The sequence below is a fragment of the Saccopteryx bilineata genome, chromosome 3 (assembly GCF_036850765.1).
Source record: "Saccopteryx bilineata isolate mSacBil1 chromosome 3, mSacBil1_pri_phased_curated, whole genome shotgun sequence".
NCBI lineage: Eukaryota > Metazoa > Chordata > Mammalia > Chiroptera > Emballonuridae > Saccopteryx > Saccopteryx bilineata.
The window spans coordinates 208,756,696-208,777,232 of record NC_089492.1 but is presented as its reverse complement, the minus strand read 5'-3'; the positions used below and the strand labels follow the sequence as shown (position 1 = coordinate 208,777,232).

The 20,537-nt window shown below is 46.5% G+C and overlaps 1 protein-coding gene across 4 annotated transcripts in view; it reads left to right on the top strand.

Annotated features, from left to right (window-relative positions):
* The window catches only part of ABCA4 (ATP binding cassette subfamily A member 4), a 152,654-nt gene extending 132,720 nt beyond the window's left edge, over positions 1-19,934 (top strand). For 3 of the 4 annotated variants that reach the window (XM_066268707.1, XM_066268705.1, XM_066268706.1), the window contains 12 exons: positions 2,979-3,102; positions 3,499-3,628; positions 5,017-5,137; positions 5,579-5,641; positions 6,517-6,623; positions 8,764-8,905; positions 11,831-11,965; positions 12,727-12,830; positions 12,912-13,004; positions 15,310-15,559; positions 17,774-17,860; positions 19,528-19,934. In XM_066268707.1, the coding sequence (XP_066124804.1) occupies positions 2,979-3,102; positions 3,499-3,628; positions 5,017-5,137; positions 5,579-5,641; positions 6,517-6,623; positions 8,764-8,905; positions 11,831-11,965; positions 12,727-12,830; positions 12,912-13,004; positions 15,310-15,559; positions 17,774-17,860; positions 19,528-19,533 (1,362 nt within the window). In that variant the 3' untranslated portion in view covers positions 19,534-19,934. Of the gene's footprint in view, positions 1-2,978; positions 3,103-3,498; positions 3,629-5,016; positions 5,138-5,578; positions 5,642-6,516; positions 6,624-8,763; positions 8,906-11,830; positions 11,966-12,726; positions 12,831-12,911; positions 13,005-15,309; positions 15,560-17,773; positions 17,861-19,527 lie in introns of those variants that run through there. The other variant, XM_066268708.1, reaches the window with a different exon arrangement.
* Positions 19,935-20,537: the final 603 nt, after the last annotated feature.

The following is a 20,537-nucleotide window of genomic DNA, read 5'->3' as shown; positions in this document are numbered from 1 at the left end:
CTCTTCCTCCTTCCTTCTTCCTTCCTTCCTTCCTTCCTTCCTTCCTTCCTTCCTTCCTCCCTCCCTCCCTCCCTCCCTCCCTTCCTTCCTTCCTTCCTTTTTTCCTTCTTCCTTCCTTTTTTCTTTTTTTAAACTCCTCATACATGTATGTCCTCTAGTGTCACGGTTTTCTGAGCTCATTTTCAAGCTATAAAATACCTTCCATGATCTTAAGCTTTTAGATTTTCTTACTTTTTCAAGAAAGTTTTGTTGAGGACTTTGGGTGCTAGGTTTTCTACACACACACACACACACAGAATTCACGTTCTCAAAATTTAAAAGAAACAAAAAGACATACAATGAAAAATCTCCTTCCATCTCTGTTTTGCAATCACCTAGTTCCCTCCTCCAGAAGCAACTTTTCATTTGAGTTTCTCATGTGTTCTGGAGACATATAAGCAAATACACACATATTCTTTCTCCACTTTCTTATGCAAATTGTAATAGAGTAATATATACTATTCTAGAAGAAGATTAAATCTGAGGATAGGGTTAGGAATTTACAGTGCTGAATGAGTCATTTTATGACCTGTAAATTCCGGTCATCCCATCCATAGCCCCCCAGACTTCTCTTTGCCCAGAAAGAACTGGCCAAACTGAATTCTAAACATAGTGACCATGGCTGTAGAGCTGTCTTTGCCCCACATTCCCACTCTGACCTGCAGTGTCTGAGCCCTGGCTGTAGCCATCCTGGGAACTTTCCCAGGGGTTGGAGGTTTTGCCCGTGTGCCTGTGCCTGTATCCCCAGTGGCCTGTCTAGCCTTTCCTTTCTTCATTAGGTCTTCACAGTTCAGAGGGTGGGCACCAGCCAGTACATCTCCTCTGATGTCCTGCAGCCCCTGTCCCCACTCCTGCTTCTGGGCCCTGCTGGGAAGACCCATGGCAAATCTGCACTAACCACCCAGTCTCATGGCTTCTTGACAGTAACTCTTTCCCAACGTTATCAGACTTCCTGCGGCCAGTAAGCAAGCAAAAACCACCCTCCTTCTGTCTCATAACTGATAAAAAATATACCATGTCACAGTCAGACCCCAGAAGGGAGGTGATGGGAACACAGATGCCCCCTCTGGTCCCCTACTCCTGCAATGGCCAAAGCATCCTGGCGGACTGAAATGCTGCTCTTCAAAGCTGTCTTTGTCACAGGCTCACAGCCCACTAAGTCTTAAGAGAGTGTTACTTCAGAATAACTATAGAAAACTTAAAGCAATTCAAAACATTCTCCTTCCTGCCTGTTGTGTTCACTTAGCCAACATTTACTGAGCACACCCTCCTCCCCTGCATAAAAGCTGGTTGTTTTCACATAAATTATCAGACAGATGCTGCAGAAATACCCAGTAATCCCAGAGGAGGCTCCCCAGGTCCCAGGAGCTGCTGTCCCTACTCAACTAAGCACATGTGACAGTTGTGCCAATACAAACAAGTATGACCCACTCGAACTGCATTCCTAGAACTCCCCTTCCAGTCAGGAAATGACCTGCTCACCAAGTTAGGAACTGACATAAAACTCAGTACACAACATTCTGTAGGACAGGACAGGATATCAAAGGAACAAAACAGATAAAACACTACAGATCAATGTGGGCCCCAAAGAGCTGGGCTGCAGTGGTCAGAAGAATCCTGGTGGAGGAAATTCAATTTGAGCCTGGCCTGGGATAAGTAGAATTTTATTAGCCCATTTAATGAACAATGAAGTGCCTACTATGAGCTAATCATTGTACAATGTATTTAGGAAGGACACCATAGGATCAGGACCCAGTCCCTGGTCTCTGGGGACCACTGACTAGGGGAGAAAGAAGGCAGGTAAAAAATAATTAACCTTGGCAATTTGGAAAGTAGTACCAGAGTGGGTATGTTACCCTGGGAATCTAGAAAGGCTTATGAGAGCAGGGGTGGGTATGTTACCCTGGAAATCTAGAAAGGCTTATGAGAGCAGGGGTTAGTGGAGCCAGCTTTGTAAAGAAGGGTGTTCTGCTAATAGCAACAATTAACAGAAGCTGCAAGTGCAAAGGCCCAGAGGCAAAAGAACAGGGTGCCTTTTGGGAACAGTTGGGGCACGTGGAGGCTAGAAGGGCAGGAGGCTGTGCGCTGGGGATGGGCAGATAAATAGGCAACAGTGGCCTCTTCAGCTTCATCTCCTTGTATTCCCTCTGCCTTCTTGGGGGAGGCTCTGCCTGGCACTTCAAGGCTGAGCAGCAATCTCAATCTGATCACCTGAAAACAAGTCCCCGACTCAACACAGACGCCAGAGAGTCTCTGCCTCCTTTAGCACTGGTGACATCTGCCCCCAGCCTGTAGCTATCCTGGGGGAGCTGAGAAGCAGAGCTGGGAGATGCTCTGGGGACTCTCTCCCCCTTGGTCAAAGCTGGGCTGGGACAGAGCAAATGAGAGCATCAGTCTGTGGTGACAGTGATGGCTCCCAGCTGTACCAGAGGACAGAGATCCCAAGCCACCTCCCCAGCAGCTACTGTGTCTCCTGGTAACAAATGTCTTAGAGGGTTTCTGTGTCATTTCTTTTTTTTTTTTTTTTTTTTAAGATTTTGTTTATTCATTTTTGAGAGGAGGGAGAGAGAAAGAAAGAGAGAGAGAGACGGTGGGAGGAGCAGGAAGCATCAACTCCCATATGTGCCTTGACCAGGCAAGTCCAGGGATTCGAACTGGAGACCACAGTGTTCCAGATCAACTCTTTACCCACTGCGCCACCACAGGTCAGGCTCTGTGTCATTTCAAAGTATGACTGCAGTGAGCTCCCCAAGAGGCACCTCCCATGCATATTTCAAACCTTTCCCACCTGCTTGACAAATCCCTTCCGTGGACAGTCGGCTGCCCTTCTGTCTGTAGTCCCTCAGTCCTTCGCGGTGAGGAAGTCCGGGCCCCACCCAGCTCAGGACAGGCAAGTGGGCTGGCCCCATTCCTGACTGCCCTGCTTTTCTGTGTTTCAGACGCTGCTCAGATTCAATGCTGTGCTGAGGAAGCTGCTCATCGTCTTCCCCCACTTCTGCCTGGGCCGGGGCCTCATTGACCTGGCACTGAGCCAGGCGGTGACCGACATCTATGCCCGGTTTGGTGGGTGGCAGTTAAAGCCAGTCGAGCATGGCCCTGGATCCTCTGAGGCTGGGAGGGCTGCAGCCTCATGGGGGGAGCTCCTATGCCAGACCTGCAGCCTGGGCTGGGGTCGGGGGGTGGCACCTGGTCGATCTGGGTTGTCCTGTAGTCTAGAAGGGACCAGGGTATCTCTGTTTCCCTGGCTGAGGGGACACAAGAGTGGATGAGGGCGGGCTCTGCTCTTCCTTGCTCTGACTTGAAAAGCCAAGCAGAGACTTGTGTTTGGCTCTTGCTTACCCCCTTACATGAAACCTGCCTGGTCTAGCTGAGCCAAGTGTTGAAACTAGGTCTTTAGGGGCAGCTGAGGCAGCAGAGTGAACTTAATTCCTGTCTCTTTCCACTGGCCTCTGTCCCCAGGTGAGGAGAACTATGCAAATCCATTCCAATGGGACCTCATTGGGAAGAACCTGGTTGCCATGGCAGCAGAAGGAGTGGTGTACTTTCTCCTGACCATCCTCATCCAGAACCACTTCTTCCACACCCGACAGTATGTCCATGCTGCTGCCCTGAGGGTACCCACATCTGGGGACTTGGCTTTACATCCATAGAGTCGTTTTTGTCCCCATGAGCCACGCGCCATGATGGTTTTTACATTCTCAAAGCCTGGCTTGCTCTGAATAACTCAAGAAGAGGAGACACATTAAAATCTGCACTAAAGAATCTATAAAGAATCTAGACTTTAAAGTATTTAAAATGCAATGTTATTAGTTTCAATCACTAATATTTAATCCTTCACTTTATTAACAAATGTTCATTTAAAATTGGATGATAGCATCACAAGTGATAGTGGTAAAGGGGTATTCAAAGTACAGCTGTGTGTGTTCACAGAAAATAGACAAAGGAGGCTCCTTTGTAATATGGGAGTGATATAAAATGAGCAGAGAGGGAGGGATAGTGCCCCCTCCTGCAGTGGTGGCTGCCAACCCTGACCCAGCCTAGCCATTCTCCCGGGCTCTGGCCCCGGACCCCCTCATTCTGACGCGGGGGCTCAGGCTTTCAGCAGGCAGCCCCTCTGCAATCCCAGCTGCCCTTCACTGGGCTCTGCCCCGCAGACTGGATTACAAATCACTGGGCCATCAGAACACGCTTTCCTGAATAGTGTTTTGTTTCTTATCTTTTCAACCTCTCAGGCTGAGCCTGGTTGTGTGTACAGAGAGATTCAGAGGCCTTGTTTTAGGTTTTGCTTCAGAAGGAACTGAGTTATTAGAAACAAATCCACCACCCTACTCACAGGGTTGTAAGGATTGAATGAAATAGGAGCTGGAACCCAGTGCTGACTCTGGGCTTGAGCACTTTCCCTCTCTGCCTAATGCCTCTCCTATTGAGAGTCTTTTTTTTTTTTTTTTGTATTTTTCTGAAGCCGGAAACGGGGAAAGACAGTCAGACAGACTCCCGCATGCGCCCAACCGGGATCCACCCAGCACACCCACCAGGGGCGACGCTCTGCCCACCAGGGGGCGATGCTCTGCCCCTCCGGGGCGTCGCTCTGCCGAGACCAGAGCCACTCTAGCGCCTGGGGCAGAGGCCAAGTAGCCATCCCCAGCACCCGGGCCATCTTTGCTCCAATGGAGCCTCAGCTGTGGGAGGGGAAGAGAGAGACAGAGAGGAAGGGGGGGGGGGGTGGAGAAGCAAATGGGCGCTTCTCCTATGTGCCCTGGCCGGGAATCGAACCCGGGTCCCCCGCAGGCCAGGCTGATGCTCTACCGCTGAGCCAACCGGCCAGGGCCTATTGAGAGTCTTTTTAAGAATTGATGTCTTAAGGGATAGAAAGCCAGGCTGGGGCCGAAATGAGGGAATGGAAAGAAGGTAGGGAGGAAGAGGGCAGTGCTGAGGACGCTGTACACCAGCCTAGTCCTCTCCCCCTCCCTCCTCTAGGATGGCCGAGCGCACTAAGGAGCCCATCATGGATGAAGATGATGACGTGGCTGAAGAAAGACAAAGAATACTTAGTGGGGGGAACAAAACTGATATCTTAAGTCTAACTGAGCTAACCAAGGTAAGAAAATAGGTTAGGCATGTTATTTCGGAGGTGCTGGTTGACCCAGAGATGGCACAGTGCTGTCATTTGCCTTCTGTAGAACGAGCAAGGTGCCTATGCGAGCAGTTCTTTTTTCTAATTTTTTGCGGGCTTGTCATCTTTCTGTTTTACTTGTCTTCCAGGAACGTAGAATTCCAAGGCCTTTCCCCTAGTATTCTTCTTGGGTACTGACACAGGGCTCAGCCAGAGCCACTACAGCTGAGCCTCATTAACCTTGTCTGGTCCATTTCCGCACCGGGTCAGTTGCAAGGTTCCAAGGGCTTGCAGCACCTTTCTGCGTGCCCACCTTAATCTGTCATCTCTTTGCATCGGTAGTTTTCGCCAAAGCCACTCTTTGCTCTCTCCTGCCTTCCCTGCTGTAATCTCTCAGCCCTCAGCCCAGTTTCTCTGGCCTTACAGATTTACTCGGGTGCCTCCAGCCCAGTGGTGAACAGGCTGTGCGTGGGAGTCCGTCCCGGAGAGGTGGGTACCCTGCTGGTCAACAGGAAAGGGCTTCAGAAAATCAGTTCCCATGCACGCCTGTCCTGCCCTGCCCTAAAGCCATACTATCAAATAAACCCCAGGTGTTTTATACTTATACCACAAATCAGTTCAGACTAAATGCATTTCTAATGCTCAATAGCCCCTGTAGGGAAGGAAACATCCTCTTTCCTACTACCCTCCAAGGTTCTCAGGCTTCATAAATTGTTCTGACAAAAGACAGATTGACAAGAGAAAAAACAATCAGAAGTTTGTTAGCATGTGTGTCACATGTACATGAGGAAACAAATGACTCAAGTGGCTGGTTAGAACTTGGGCTTATACAGCATCTTAGCAAAAGAACAATATAGTTTTAGAGAAGTGACAAGACAACAGAACAGGACTTGGAGTTTCTAGAATAGCCGACTGTAAGAAGGCACATCTATGGGAAACCAATGATAAGTAACAGCTAGTTAGTAAAATTTGTTATGTAGATTCCTCTGATGACATCTCCAGGCTGACAAGAGTCTGGCATTGTCCTCAGTGATTAACTTCTGTCCTTCTGGTAGAGAGGGGAGGGGAGACACCCTGTAAACTTACGTCCTACTTTTGGGCAGATAAGAAGAGAGCAGAGTGCTTTTCTTGTATCTGCTTCTTCTCAATTGTGTTCAACTCAAAATCATCCTTATGCAAATATGGCACCTTTGGGGTAGCATATTCTATTAGCCTGTACCACATGGAGCTCGTGGCTTCCTAAAGGAAGCAGGTCTAAAATCCCCCCCCCCCCACACACACACACATTTTGCTCTAGGGCCTGATACTCCAGACCCCGTTCGTTGGGCTCTAGGGAAAAACCAATTCTGTGTGTTCCTCCTCAGTGCTTTGGCCTCCTGGGAGTGAATGGGGCTGGCAAAACAACCACTTTCAAGATGCTCACTGGGGACACCCCAGTGACATCAGGTGATGCTACTGTAGCAGGCAAGAGGTGAGTGTCCTGTCTGTCCTGTCTCAGGGTTAAGAGATTCCTATGTTAGCATGGATTCTCAGGAAGTTCTGGGATGTACCAAGTCAGTGGTTTTTACTCCTGGTGCCACAGACTCCTCTGAGCATTTGATGAACATTTGTACTTTCTATAAAAAATACACCATTGTCCCTCATTACCTCCCTGCACATATTTTTGCAAAGAATTTTGGGGAACTTACTAAGCCCTGATGCACAGGACCCCAGTTATGAAGCATCCTTACTTTAAACTTCCAGATGGGTTGGGCCCAGGGTCCTTGCGGGCTTTAATCTATGTTGGCTATTTCTGTGCTGATTCTTGCTTTTGCCAGGCAAAGGAAAAACTAGCATGTGTCCTTGGATTCTGGAGGGTGCCTTCTGCTCTTTGTAATAAGGTTTCAGTAAATTGGTGTGTGGGTTCAGAACAAGAACAGGAGCTCACGCTATTTGCTTCTCTCTAGCTGCTCCTTGAACAGCAGAGCTCACACACATGATCCCAGGAACTCTACCCTGGTTTGTAAGTGGAGTTAGGCACTGCTCATGTCTTCCCAGTGTTTGCCTGACTGGGGCCTCATCACCTAAGAGCTGTCCTCAACATGGTTCAATCCCCACTGGGCAGAGGGTGTCCTGAGCATGCTTCCCTGGCTCAGATATGATGAATTTGATTCCTGGGTCTTGCCTGGTCGTCCCTATTGGGTCCAGAGCAAAGGGACTAGCAGAGGTGGAATGAAATCATTGCTAGTTAGGTCCATCTCATCTGCAGATCCAGCTTAGCTTACAGTCAAACAAATGACCTCAATGGTAACAAAAGGAGTCTTAGGGGGCAGGGGGCAGAGGGCAAGGCGATGTAATGAAATTTGCCATAAGACACCAAGTCATAGTCCAAGTGAGAGACAATCTGATGCATGGAGGTTAAAATCAACATGGGACCTAGAAATAAACATTAGGTTTAAGACACAAAATTGGGGTTTTCTGGTTCAGAAGCTCCTGTGAATTTCACTGCTTGCCTCCCTGGGTGGTATTTACTGGCCCAGCCATAACCAAAGTCATTTTTGTCATAGTAGGGAACAGTCATAGTGGATGACCTCTCTCTGTCCCACCCTATTGCATCTACCTTTTAATCATAAACTCTAAGCTATAAGGGAAAGGGAAAGAGATTAGACCAGTCTGTGGACCGTTTATTTTTTCATCAAGGCAATGTGCTTTCTAGTGGGGGAGAACATATTAGTCAAAAGGATTAATAGAGCTCAATTCACTTCCTCTCTTCTCTCTGCTAACCTATTGCTCTGGGGGGTGATCTGTTTGGCTCCTCTCTCATTGACTATATCTCTGCCAATAAATACAGATGAAGAAGTTTACTTTCATTGGGAAGCATGCATCTTCTCTAGCTACCCCCCAAATGTCTGAAAGGGATAAAAAACCGTTGTTCAGTTTTCTAAACCTAATTTTACCTTTCTTTTAAAACTTATATCTGAGGTGATTCAATCTAAAACCAAAGCCAGGCCCTGGTCAGTTTGCTCAGTGGTAGAGCATCAGCCCAGTATGTGGATGTGATAGGTTCAATTCCTGGTGAAGGCACACAGGAGAAACACCCATCTGCTTTTCCACCGCTCTCCTGCCCCTTTTCTCTCTCTTTCTCTTTCTCTTCCCCCCCAATAGCCATGCCTCGATTGGTTTGAGCGCATCAACCTCAGACGCTGAGGATGGCTCCATGGAGCTTCTGCCTTAGGCTCTAAAAATAGCTCAGTTTTGAGCATGGCCCCAGATGGGGGTTGCTGGGTGGAGCATGCAGGAGTCTGTCTCTCTATCTCCCCTCCTCTTACTTGGAAAAAAAGGAAAAAAAAACCTTTTTTAAAAACCAAAGCTAATTTGGGTGACAGGTAATCAATTTATCTTAGATAGAGAAACTTTGAAGGATCTGACTGGATTCAAAGCTCAGAGCTCCTGAACTTCATCAGTTTCCAAGCAAAGGGCTTTAATTCCTAAATGTCACATACATTTCTAAAATAAAGTGGGAAAAGAGAAGAGGAAGCTTCCTCATCCTGTTGGCAGAAACTCCTCCAGCCCCTGCTCTCTGGTCACCCATCTTCTGAAAATTACTTGCTAATTGCTTTTTCTTATTGCAGTATTTTAACCAATATTTCTGCAGTCCATCAAAGTATGGGCTACTGTCCTCAGTTTGATGCAATTGATGACCTGCTCACAGGGCGAGAACATCTTTACCTTTATGCCCGGCTTCGAGGTGTACCAGCAGAGGAAATTGAGAGGGTAAAAAATGGTTTGTTGTGGTAAATTAAAAAAATGTGGTAAACCACAAGACTACTTCATAAGAGTGCAGTTGTTTAGACATGGGAAAACTGTAGCGTGCTATCTGATTATTTATTCAACAAATGCTTACTGAGTGTCTGCTATGTGCCAACTACTGTTCTGGAAGAGGAGGTATAGCAATGAGCAAAACAGACAAAAATACCCCTGCCTTCATATCTCACAAAACAATGTATGTCATTGGCTTTTCACCCAGAATCCCACTTCTTGGAATTTACCCTGAAGGTATACTTCTCACGGTACAAAATGCACACATTCATTGCATTTCAGTTGCAAAATATTGGAAATTACCTACATGTTCAGGAATAAGATGTTGCTTGAGTAACTTACAGTGCACACATACAATAAAGGTTTATGTGGCTATAAAAAAAAGAGAGAGAGAGAGAACAAGGAAAATCTTTGCACTAATATGGAGTTATTTCCAAGAGATATTTTCAAGTTAAAAAAAAGCAAAGTGCAAAATAGCACATGTATAATGCTCTTTATGTAAGAAATTATGACAAATAAGAAAACATACAAGCCTGACCTGTGGTGGTGCAGGGATAAAGCGTCGACCTGGAAATGCTGAGGTCGCCGGTTCGAAACCCTGGGCGTGCTTGGTCAAGGCACATATGGGAGTTGATGCTTCCAGCTCCTCCCCCCCTTCTCTCTCTCTGTCTCTCTCTCCTCTCTCTCTCTCCTCTCTAAAATGAATAAATAAAATAAAAATTTTTTTAAAAAAGAAAAGAAAACATACATATGCCTGCTTATCTTTACAGATAGAAAGAAGAAACCAGAAAATAATAAATTTCATCATTGGCAAGAGGAAAATGGTGGGAATTGGGAATGACAGTTCTCTGAGTATATCATTTTATATAGTTTTGATTTTTGGATGCATGTTAATATTCTACATATTAAAAAAAATAAAACTAAATAAGATAGAAAGGGGGTAAAAATGAGAACAAAAAGAAAATCCTAACACTGAAAGTGAACTAAAACTAATTAATCCAATTTTATTTCAAATAAGTATTATTTGCAAAAATGGAGGGAAAGAACTAATATGAATAACTGATGACACAGTGCTTGACTCTGTATCCTCAGTCTTAAGTAAGTGAAATGGAGGGAAAACACGACAAATTCTGAATTGTTCTAGTCTATTTTTTATAGTGGTATGGGGAAAGCAGTTCTAAGACAACTTAGATGTGTAACAAGATTAAGTAAATAAATAAATGTTTTAATGTTGGGAATCAGGGTTCCCTCTGTGAAAGAAGGGACATGCAAGTATGGAAAAAGGGAAAACAAGAAATTACCCTGTTGAATGGATTGGAATCGGAGATATCACTGTTAACTTCATGAAATATTCATATGCATGAGTTTGCACATGCATGTGCAATGCGTTCCTGTATATCGCACATATGCATGTGTATGTATTTGCATATATGTGTGCATGTTTGTGTATGTGTATAACTGAAAGGGCTAAGAAGGAAAAGGACTCTAATAGCAAGGAGACAGGGACTGAAATCTTCAGGAGAATCAAAGTCATAAAAGACAAAGAAAGCAAAGAAAGGTTATGGAAATGTTCCTGATCATAGGAGGCAAGTGGGCACGTGACTGAATAATGGACACTAGACTTCATCCTACACTGGGGAGAAAATAATGCAACGAAGGGCATTATTGGGCCAGTTGACAAAACTGAACTGTGAATGGTAGATTGGATAAAAGTACAGTAACTATAAATTTACTGACATGCATAGTTGTATTGTAGTCCTGTCTGAGACCTTGTTGTTGGAAAGTAGTCACCAAAGTGTTTAGGAGTGACAGGCCATGATGTAGCTTTGGGTCTGAAAAAGGTGTGTGTGCGTGTGTAAGAGAGGAAGAGAGAAAAAGAGTAAAAGGTTTATGAGTGTTCTTTTGACTCTTCTTATTTTTACACATTTCTGTAAGTTGGAAATGATTCCAAATAAGTTAAAAATAGAGCCTACATTCCAATGAGAGGGACAGATAATATAGATAAGTAAAATATACAGTATATTTGTGAGTGAAGGGTCCTTAAGGGAAAAATAAAGCAGGGAACAATGTTTGGGGTGGGATTTGCACTTGTAGGTTAGGTGGCCAAGCAAACACCTCCCAGGGAAGTGAGTTCTGAGTAGGGACATAAAGGAACTGAGAGAGGGACCAGGTGGCTATCTGGAGGAAGAACATTCCCAGCAGAGAGAGGCACCACTGTGCAAGGCAGGAACATGGTGGGTTTCTCACCAGTGACTTCCCTAGTTTTATTTCTGTGCACGTGTGTGTGCAGGCACACACACATCCGCACACTTGGTATTCTCCAGCATCGTCCCCTGTTGAGTTCCCTCAAAGCACTGTTATAGACTGCATTCTGTTTGTTTTAATTGTCTGTCACACCACCCCCATTGACAAGGCCAATGGCTATGTTTACCATCATCCTCCAGTGCCTAGGACAGAGCCTGGCTCATAGTGGGTGCTCAATAAGTACATATTTGATGCACAAGACCTCCAGTGTGACCTGTTGAGGGTGGAATCAATGATACCCACCACCTTCTCAAAGAGACCCTACGACTCTTCGTCTTCCCATCCTAGCCATAGTCTGGGACACTGGGTAAGAAGCTCTGTGCTGCTCTTTATAAGGCTGAAGCCCATTTCCAGGGGGCTGCACCCAACAGGCGCTAGCTGACCAAGCTGGGATCTAAGGCACAGAGTAGAAAGACGATGTCTGGTCCTGGAGCATGTTCCAGCAGGTGGCACTGTTTCAGCTGAGTTTCTGTCATCCTAAATATGTGAGGTCTGGGAGATGAGGCTTTGAGTTGGTGGAGGTAGGGTGTGTTTGCTCGTCTGTCTTTCCCAGTGGGATTTCTTTCTCTCCCCTAGGTGGCAAACTGGAGTATTCAGAGCCTGGGCCTGTCTCTCTACGCAGACTGCCTGGCTGGCACCTACAGTGGGGGCAATAAGCGGAAACTCTCCACAGCCATTGCTCTGATCGGCTGCCCACCACTGGTGCTGCTGGTAAGGGGCACTGTGACCCGTGGGGACAGGTGGACCCAAGGGTTGGAACCAAGTGATGCATCTCTGGTTGGGTCAGAGATTTAGAAAATGCAGGGTTTGCACTTTCTCCTGTCGTGCTCATTTTGAGCAGGTCAGTCCAGTGTTTGGTTCATAGCTCTTGGGGAAACTGGAGTAACAACACATCCTCACTCTGAGTCCCTGGGAAGTTTCTTGTGGGGCCACAGGATCACAACAGGGAAGCTCAGCCCCTCTGTGGAATGTCAGGGTCTGCTCAGAAATTACTACTGCCAGACAAGGTCTGTTTAGGATTTGGGGTGAACAGGAGCATTAGCCTCGATCAAAGGCGCATGTGAGCCTCACTTGGAGCCCAAGGCCCCTTGTGCTCATAAGGTCCAGGGTTTATGAGGCCATGGGTCACAGGACTGATAGGGAACCAGAAAAGTCACCTAAACTATCTCCTTGCCTCCTTGCAAACATATTTTAAGTTTGGGGATTTTTTTGTTTGCTTGGTCGTTTTTAAGGTAATTGTACCTTTGCCTTAGTCAACTTTAAGCCATTTCTGGGGTGAAATGGGTCCAGAGGTGAGCGTGATCTGTCTTTACCCCCCGATTCACCGCCTGCCTTGCATAGTCTATGGCTAGTACTCAGTGTCACCCCACTAGGAAGTGACTGTGTGCACTGTCTGCCAAAGATAATGCTCAAGGGAAGCCAACCACGGATGGTGCAGTAAGCCAGGCCCCTGCCCTCTGTGCCTTCCACAGGATGAGCCCACCACAGGCATGGATCCCCAGGCACGCCGCATGCTGTGGAACACTATCGTGAGCATCATCAGAGAAGGGAGGGCTGTGGTCCTCACATCCCACAGGCAAGAGATTCCCAGGGGCTGGGAGGGAGCATGCAGGCAGATGGGAGCCCCCCTGCTCACCTCCTCTCTCCTACCCCACAGCATGGAAGAATGTGAGGCCCTCTGTACCCGGCTGGCCATCATGGTAAAGGGCACATTTCAGTGTCTGGGCACCATTCAGCACCTCAAATACAAGTAAGGAGATTGTGGGATAGAGGGTGCCTTTGCTATCTTACTGGGTGGGGGTCAGCCAGGCCCTGTGCTCTCTACTGACACTTGAGAGGGTCCAGCTGTCCCTCTCACACCATGCACAGAGGCAGGTAGTGGCTAGGCCTCATTCTGCAGCAGCAAATGGAAAAAGTCATTGTGTTGAAAGAAACTCTCTATACTGGGCCAAGTGCCTGCCCAGGTCTCCAGATGGAGCATTCTGATTGGGGCATATGCAGAGCCTGGCTGGGGTGAGGGAGGGTCACTATCACTGCCTCATTAACCTACCACTTATCCCAACAAGTCCCAGACCAATGACCTATTTAATAAGAGCCCACAGCCAACAAAGGAATGATTAAGAGACCAAACAGCCTGAGAATTAGTTTCTTTCTGGCGTGTTGTATGCTTTTGAGTTTCAGAAATAACCATGTATTATGCAACAAACCAGAAATGCCAGCAATCTTCAGTATATTGTAAATTTTAAACTTCTATAAATAGTGTGGTATTAATCATGGTTTCTCTGCCAAAGCTGGCAGTCAGTTAAAATAAAATTATAAAAATAGTGCCTTGCAACCTTGCATTCTGATGTGCATTATAAACCAGGAAGGGTGGATTTGTAGTATCATTTATTTGTTTAACAAATGCTTTCTAAGAGCCTGAAACATAAAAATCAACATGCTAGTTGGTGAGAGGAACAGCACATGACCCACCTTATCCATGCTGAGATATGCCCATGGGAGGACGTGGCACTGGACACATCATCCTTACATGCATCAGGGCAGATCAGTGATTGAGAGAAAGGTCTAATAGATTAGCTGCATTTGGATGTTTGACCCATGATTTCTCGAGCAACTTCAGCTTGGACCCTGCACAGCTATCTAGGGGGAGTTCTGTGTGTGAAGTCACCAGACCTGTGTCAGCAACTTCCTGTGTCTGCTGCTGCAGACATGGCTGTCCCTCCTTGACCTCTTTCCCTTCAGTGTCCCCATGGTAGAGCAGGGGAGAAGGAACCGTTCCCCGAGTGGGTGGACAGTTTTCCAGAGCTGAAAAGTAAAGGCATTTTATTGTAGGTGGGGAGTAACCCTTGATCATGGAGGGAACACTGAAGTAAGTTATAACTGGCACGGTTATACTGAGACGTAAGCGTTTGGGGCAGCCAGTGGGCCATGCATACAATCTGTAGTAGACTGTTTTTTTTGTTTGTTTGTTTGTTTGTTTTTTAGATTTTATTTATTCATTAGAGAGAGGAGAGAGAGAGAGAGAGAAGGGGGGAGGAGCAGGAAGCATCAACTCCCATATGCGCCTTGACCAGGCAAGCCCAGGGTTTTGAACCGGCAACCTCAGTGTTTCCAGGTTAACGCTTTATCCACTGCGCCACCACAGGTCAGGCTGTAGTAGACTGTTTTTTATGCTCATATGGTTGACCAGCTCACCTGGTGAAGGAAGGCGGGTAGCACCTGGTCCTGGCAGCTCCATTTGTTTTGGAAGCTTCCACAGGGAATTGCTGCCTTTCCAAATCTTTGTTCCCACATGGCCAGTCTCTTAAAGGAACAGATGGCCTTTCCACCACTTAGTGAATGCTGGTCCCACCTGCCTTCATGGGCAGGTCTGTGATCTCCCAGGGGGGCTAAAGCCACCTTTGATCTCAGCAAGTATGTGAGAGGAGAAGGTGCAGAGAACACCCATACCTCTAGGAGTTGGACACAGGAAGCTGTGACATAGGTCTGGTGACCTACTTCACCACACACAGATATTTAAACTTCTAAAAACTAGTATCAAACTATTTCTCCAGGAACTATCATAAGTATTTTCCTCCTCATTTTCTTTTTTCTTTTTTCCCCCCACTTCTTTCCAGTGAGAGGAGGGGACATAGAGAGACAGACTCCCACATGAACCCCAACCGGGATCCACCCAGCAACCCTGTCTGGGGCTGATGCTCTGCCCATCTGAGGCCATGCTTGCAACTGAGCTACTTTTAGCACCTGAGGTGGAGGCTACACAGAGCCATCCTCAGTGCCCAGGCCGATGCACTTGATCCAATCAAGCCATGGCTGTGGGAGGGGAAGAGAGAAAGAGAGAGAGAGATGGGAGGGGGTGGGGGAGGAGTGGAGAAGCAGATGGTTACTTCCCCTGTGTGCCCTGACCAGGAATCGAACCCCAAACATTCACACATGGGGCTGATGCTCTACCATGAGCCAACCAGCCAGGGCCTCCTCTTCATTTTAAACATGCACAAAAACATTAGACCCAACTCCTAACAGGCCTGTAACACGCCACCATGGGCATCCCCTAGGTTTGGAGATGGCTACATCGTCACAATGAAGATCAAATCTCCAAAGGACAACTTGCTTCCCGACCTGAACCCTGTGGAGCAGTTCTTCCAGGGAAACTTCCCAGGCAGCGTGCAGAGGGAGCGGCACTACAACATGCTCCAGTTCCAGGTCTCCTCCTCCTCGCTGGCCAGGATCTTCCGGCTGCTCATCTCCCACAAGGACAGCCTGCTCATTGAGGAGTACTCAGTCACACAGACCACGCTGGACCAGGCAAGTCCCCTGGGGGTGGGGAGAGAAGGCCAGGTGCAGAGCAGGGCTGTGCAAAGATTGGGCTGGACTGCCCAACCTGAGCTGGACTCCACACCACAGGAAGGCAGGCTACGCCTGAGTTTAAACATCCTGGTCCATCTGTACATTAGGGTAAAACACGGTCTATTAGAAAGTATTGTCTAGGCTGTGGCTGATTGGCTCAATGGATAGAGAGTCAACCAGCTGTATGGATGTTCCAGGTTCAATTCCTAGTCAGGGCATACAAGAGAAGCAACCATCTGCTTCTCTCCTCATTTTCCCCTTTCTCCCTCACTTGCCTCTTTCTCCCCCTCTTCCCACCTTTTCCCTTCCCATAGCTAGTGGCTCGTTTGGTTTGAGTGTGAGCCCCAGGTGCTAAGGATAGCTTGGTTGATCTGAGCATCAGCCCCAGCACTGAGGATAGCTCGGTTGACCCGAATGTTGGCCTCAGGCACTAAACATAGCTCAGTTGATTCAAGCATTGGCCCTAGATGGAGTTGCCTGGTGTATCTTGGCTGGGGGTCATGTAGGAGTCTATCTCCCCTCCTCTCACTTAAAAAATAAAAATGAAGGAAAAAAAGAAAGTGCTGTCTAATACTACCTTAATTATCAGCAAATTTCACTGACTTTACATCATTCTTCTCCAGTACACTGACTTTATTTCATCCTTTCTTATTTGCAGTGGTGGCTTTTCTTTCCTTTTTAAAATCAATTTTATTGATGCTTAATTTACACACAATAAAATGTACCGATTTAAGGTGAGATTTGATAAACATGTATGCCATGTGTCAGGTTTTTCACATGTAATCACTTTTTATTGTAAAATATACATAACATAATTACCTGGTTTAAATGTACAATTCAATGGCTTAAGTACATTTGCATTTTTGTGCAACCATCACCACCATCCATTTCCAGAAATTGTTCATCTTCCTATATTAAAACTCTGCATCCATTAAACAACAGTCTCTCTCCTCCAGCCACTTGTACCCGCTGTTCTACTTAATGTTGACTACTCCACATACCCCTATAAATGGAATTATACAGTATTTTGTCCCTCTCTCTCTTCCTTCCTTCCTTCCTTCCTTCCTTCCTTCCTTCCTTCCTTCCTTCCTTCCTTCCTTCCTTCCTTCCTTTTGACAGAGACAAAGTCAAAGAGAGGGACAGATAGGGACAGACAGACAGGAAGGGAGAGAGATGAGAAGCATCAATTCTTTGTTGTGGCACCTTAGCTATTCACTGATTGCTTTCTCATATGTGCTGTAACCAGGGGGTTACAGCAGAGTGAGTGACCCCTTGCTCAAGACAGTGAATTTGGGCTTCAAGCCAGCCACCTCTGGCTCAAGCTAGTGACCATGGGGTCATATCTATGATCCCATGCTCAAGTCAGCGACCCCATGCTCAAGCTGGTGAGCCCATACTCAAGCCTGTGACCTCAGGGTTTTGAATCTGGGTCCTCTGCATCCCAGTCCAATGCTCTGTCCACTGTACCACTACCTGGTCAGGCTCTGTAGCTTATTTCACTTGGCATAATGACCTCAAGGTTCATCATGTTGCAGCACATGTTAGAATATGCTTCTTTGAAAGGCTAAGTAATATTCCATTGTATGTGTATAGCATGTTTTATTTATCCATTCATCTATTTGGGCATTTGAGTTGTTCCTGAGGTTTTTTGTTGTTGCTGTGTGTCTTTTAAATAGACACTCTAAAAGACTGTTCAGTAAAGCAGTGGAGGTAGGCAAGTTTCCATTCATCGTTTGAGGAGCTGGCTCACCAGCACCTTCTTCTCAGCTGTCAGCAGATGGAGGCAGAAGCAGGTGTCATGGCTGCACTGCACACTGAGTAGAGAACAGAGGAGAGATGAGATAGGACTCTGTTTTGCTTTTTGTTTCTTCTTCAGAGGAGTAGAAAGGTGCTGCTACCTGAGCTCTGCCTTGCCTTGTGTACTCCATGTCCTTTGAATCCTTCCATGGGAACTCCTTCGGCTTAGCTCAGAGTTCTAAGAAACAAGCCCTGTCCAGGCACTGGTGGCCGGGCTTCCTCAGATGGGCCAGCCTCCCTTCCTGCAAGACACAGCTACACCAGCAGCACTGTGAATTAACTGTGGGAAGGAGCAAGAAAGTGGGTGGCTGGCTGGCTGGAGGGCACCATTTTTCAGGAAACATATATTTATTCTAGCTGTATTCTTGCCTTCAGGTTTTTGTGAACTTTGCTAAACAGCAGACTGAAACGCATGACCTCCCTTTGCACCCTCGAGCTGCTGGAGCCAGCGGACAAGCCAAGGTACCTGGCCACCCTTTCTCAGTGCCCTGCTGTTGCACTGGCGGGGCTCCAGGGCGCAGGTCCGCCTCCTGCGGAGAGCCCCGCCCACCATACCCACTCCTTGTCCCCGCCTATCTCTCCCTCCAGTCTGTGCAAAAAGTCTTTTTAATCAGTTGGTCTAGCGTGTGTTCCTTTTTTAATCGGGAAACCATTTGGATGATGTGGGAGAGCCTTTTTAGTAAGAATTTACCCACGTTTTTACTTACAGCAAAAAGAATTTAGATTTTGGAAATAAGCAGGAAAAACAGGAAAGAATGTTAAAACGTCTTGATTGTTGGGGCACTTAGCATCTATGTCTGGTCATGTGTTTGAGTTCCAAAGGAAAGGAATTAAGTGCCACTTCACTTGCACAGTGGACACATTTGGTTAGAGCAAGGATTACTGTCTGCTTTAGGAAGAGGGCTCTTTGTTCTTTAAAAATTATCAAGACGATAAAGGAAGAAGCAATAAAGGGATGTGTCCTGGCCTGTGATAACTCATAGAATAGGTGCTTCCAGGTTCCTGCCCTGGCGTGGCGCCCAGACCCATGCAAGGAGCACTCCCACCCCATCCTGGCTCCCCAGAGAGAGAGACAGAGAGAGAACCAAAGAGTGTGTGTGTGCTAGAGAAAGGACTGGAGGAGGCACCAGGATCCGGGTGCCTTGGTTTAAACCTGAGGTAAAAAAGGGACAAATTAACTTAGCCTTTCTCTCTAGGCTTACCTGGAGAGTAAATCAAATAAAATCAAAGCATTTTTTCAATCAGCAAAGCTATGCAAAACCTTATTTCCCATAAAATTCTCATTCCTCCCATCAGTTTCTTAACTGCAAGAAAAACCAAATACCTACTGCTAATGATTGAAACACTGCATTCGAAAGGTCATGCTTATGATGAATTTTTCCCTTCCTTTGGATTAGTAGAGACCTAATGGCTACTTGGCAAGATTGACTTTACTCGCATTCCCCAATCTCCCCAGAGGTCCCAGAAATGTTTAAGTAAAGGTTCCGTTCAGGGAAAGTTAATTTTGTTAAGATTTTCTGGCCACTCTTTTCTCATAGATAGGTCTTGAACTTGCTGTTTACATCTGTGAAAATCCTTTGAAAGCCATTTGCCATTATGAATCCCTTCTATAACTCAGAATACATTGCTGAGTAGCAAAGGGGTTGCCTAGAACTACCGGTGTTTTCCCTACTCTCACCTGTCATATGTTTTCTTAAAGGGCTAATACCAAGCCATCTCTGGGCCTGGCAAAAGGGCTGATGGTCTGTGGTCTATAGCAGTTAATTTCAAACCTGCTTTCTTGGCTGTTAGACAGGAAAAGCCTGGTAGCTTTCCTGGACTAAGAAGCAAGCCTAAAGATACCATGACAACCTTTGGAAACCACCCAGAGGGTGTAGCTTTCCTCTAAGGAGTAAGGATGTGTGCCCAGAGAAGGTATGAGCCTTTATGATCTCTGCACTGTAGAGCCCTCTTAGACATGGAAACAAGCATAGCCCACAAACTTGGGGATCTGACAGAATCACAGTGCCCTTGGCTGAGCTTCCTCCAATGATTAATTGATGGCTATTTAACTTTTAAAATCTAAAAGTGGTCATACCAGCTCTTCAGAAAACCAAGATGAAAAAAGTCTATCCGATCTCTTTCCGCAGGTCTGATCACCTTCTACACTGTTTGTTCATGGCAGCTGGGAAGGAACTCTGGGCAGCTGAAAGTGCTGGAGCCTGTGCCCCACGGTCATCCAGCCCAACCAGCCAGCACCCGTGAGGCACAGCAGAGACATACCCATGGGGGGCACACCGAGAACTCTAAAGGGGGCTTTTTCAGAAGGAAGCCACGCTGACTGGTTCACCTGGGACACCTGAGGGTAAAACTGACCAGCCAAGCAAGTGCAAAGCCCTCTCCATCCAGACCACAGGAGTGGAAGCCCTAGTTCCTCCTCTTAGTAGCTTCCATCTCACTGTCACTCGCACTTCAGGTGGATCCGATTTTCTCTGTGTGTATGTGTGTCAGTTTTATTTTTAAGGAGAAAATAAAATGCAAACCTATTTATCACACAGTATGCGAACTCATTGATCTCCCTGGTGTGCATCGTCTGAGACAGTGTTAGACATCATTTGCGCCTGTGCAGCTTCCTGTCATTGCGTGAGCCTCCGTGAGAGATATTGCTACAAAAGTGCCAGTCATGGCAAGATTCTGCCACACTGGGGTGGGAGTGAATGGGCTAGTCTGGATGTTTCATGTCACACCTGCTTTATAGGATTTGAAGAAGACACCCAGCTGGCAACGCATGTGAACATTATCCATTGTTTTTTGTGTGTGTTTTTTTTATATAAATAAATTTTTACTTTAATGAGGTGACATCAATAAATCAGGGTACATATATTCAAAGAAACCATTTCCAGGTTATCTTGTCATTTAGTTCTGTTGCATACCCATCCTCCAAAGAGAGATCGTCCTCCGTCACCCTCTATCCAGTTTTCTTTGTACCGCTCCCCCTCCCCTTCCTCCTCTCCCTCCTTCCCTCCCCCCACTGCCCCCCCCTGTAACCACCATACTCCTGTCCATGTCTCTTAGTTTCGCTTTTATGTCCCACCAATGTATGGAATCCTGCAGTTCTTGTTTTTTTCTGATTCGTTTATTTCACTCTGCATAATGTTAT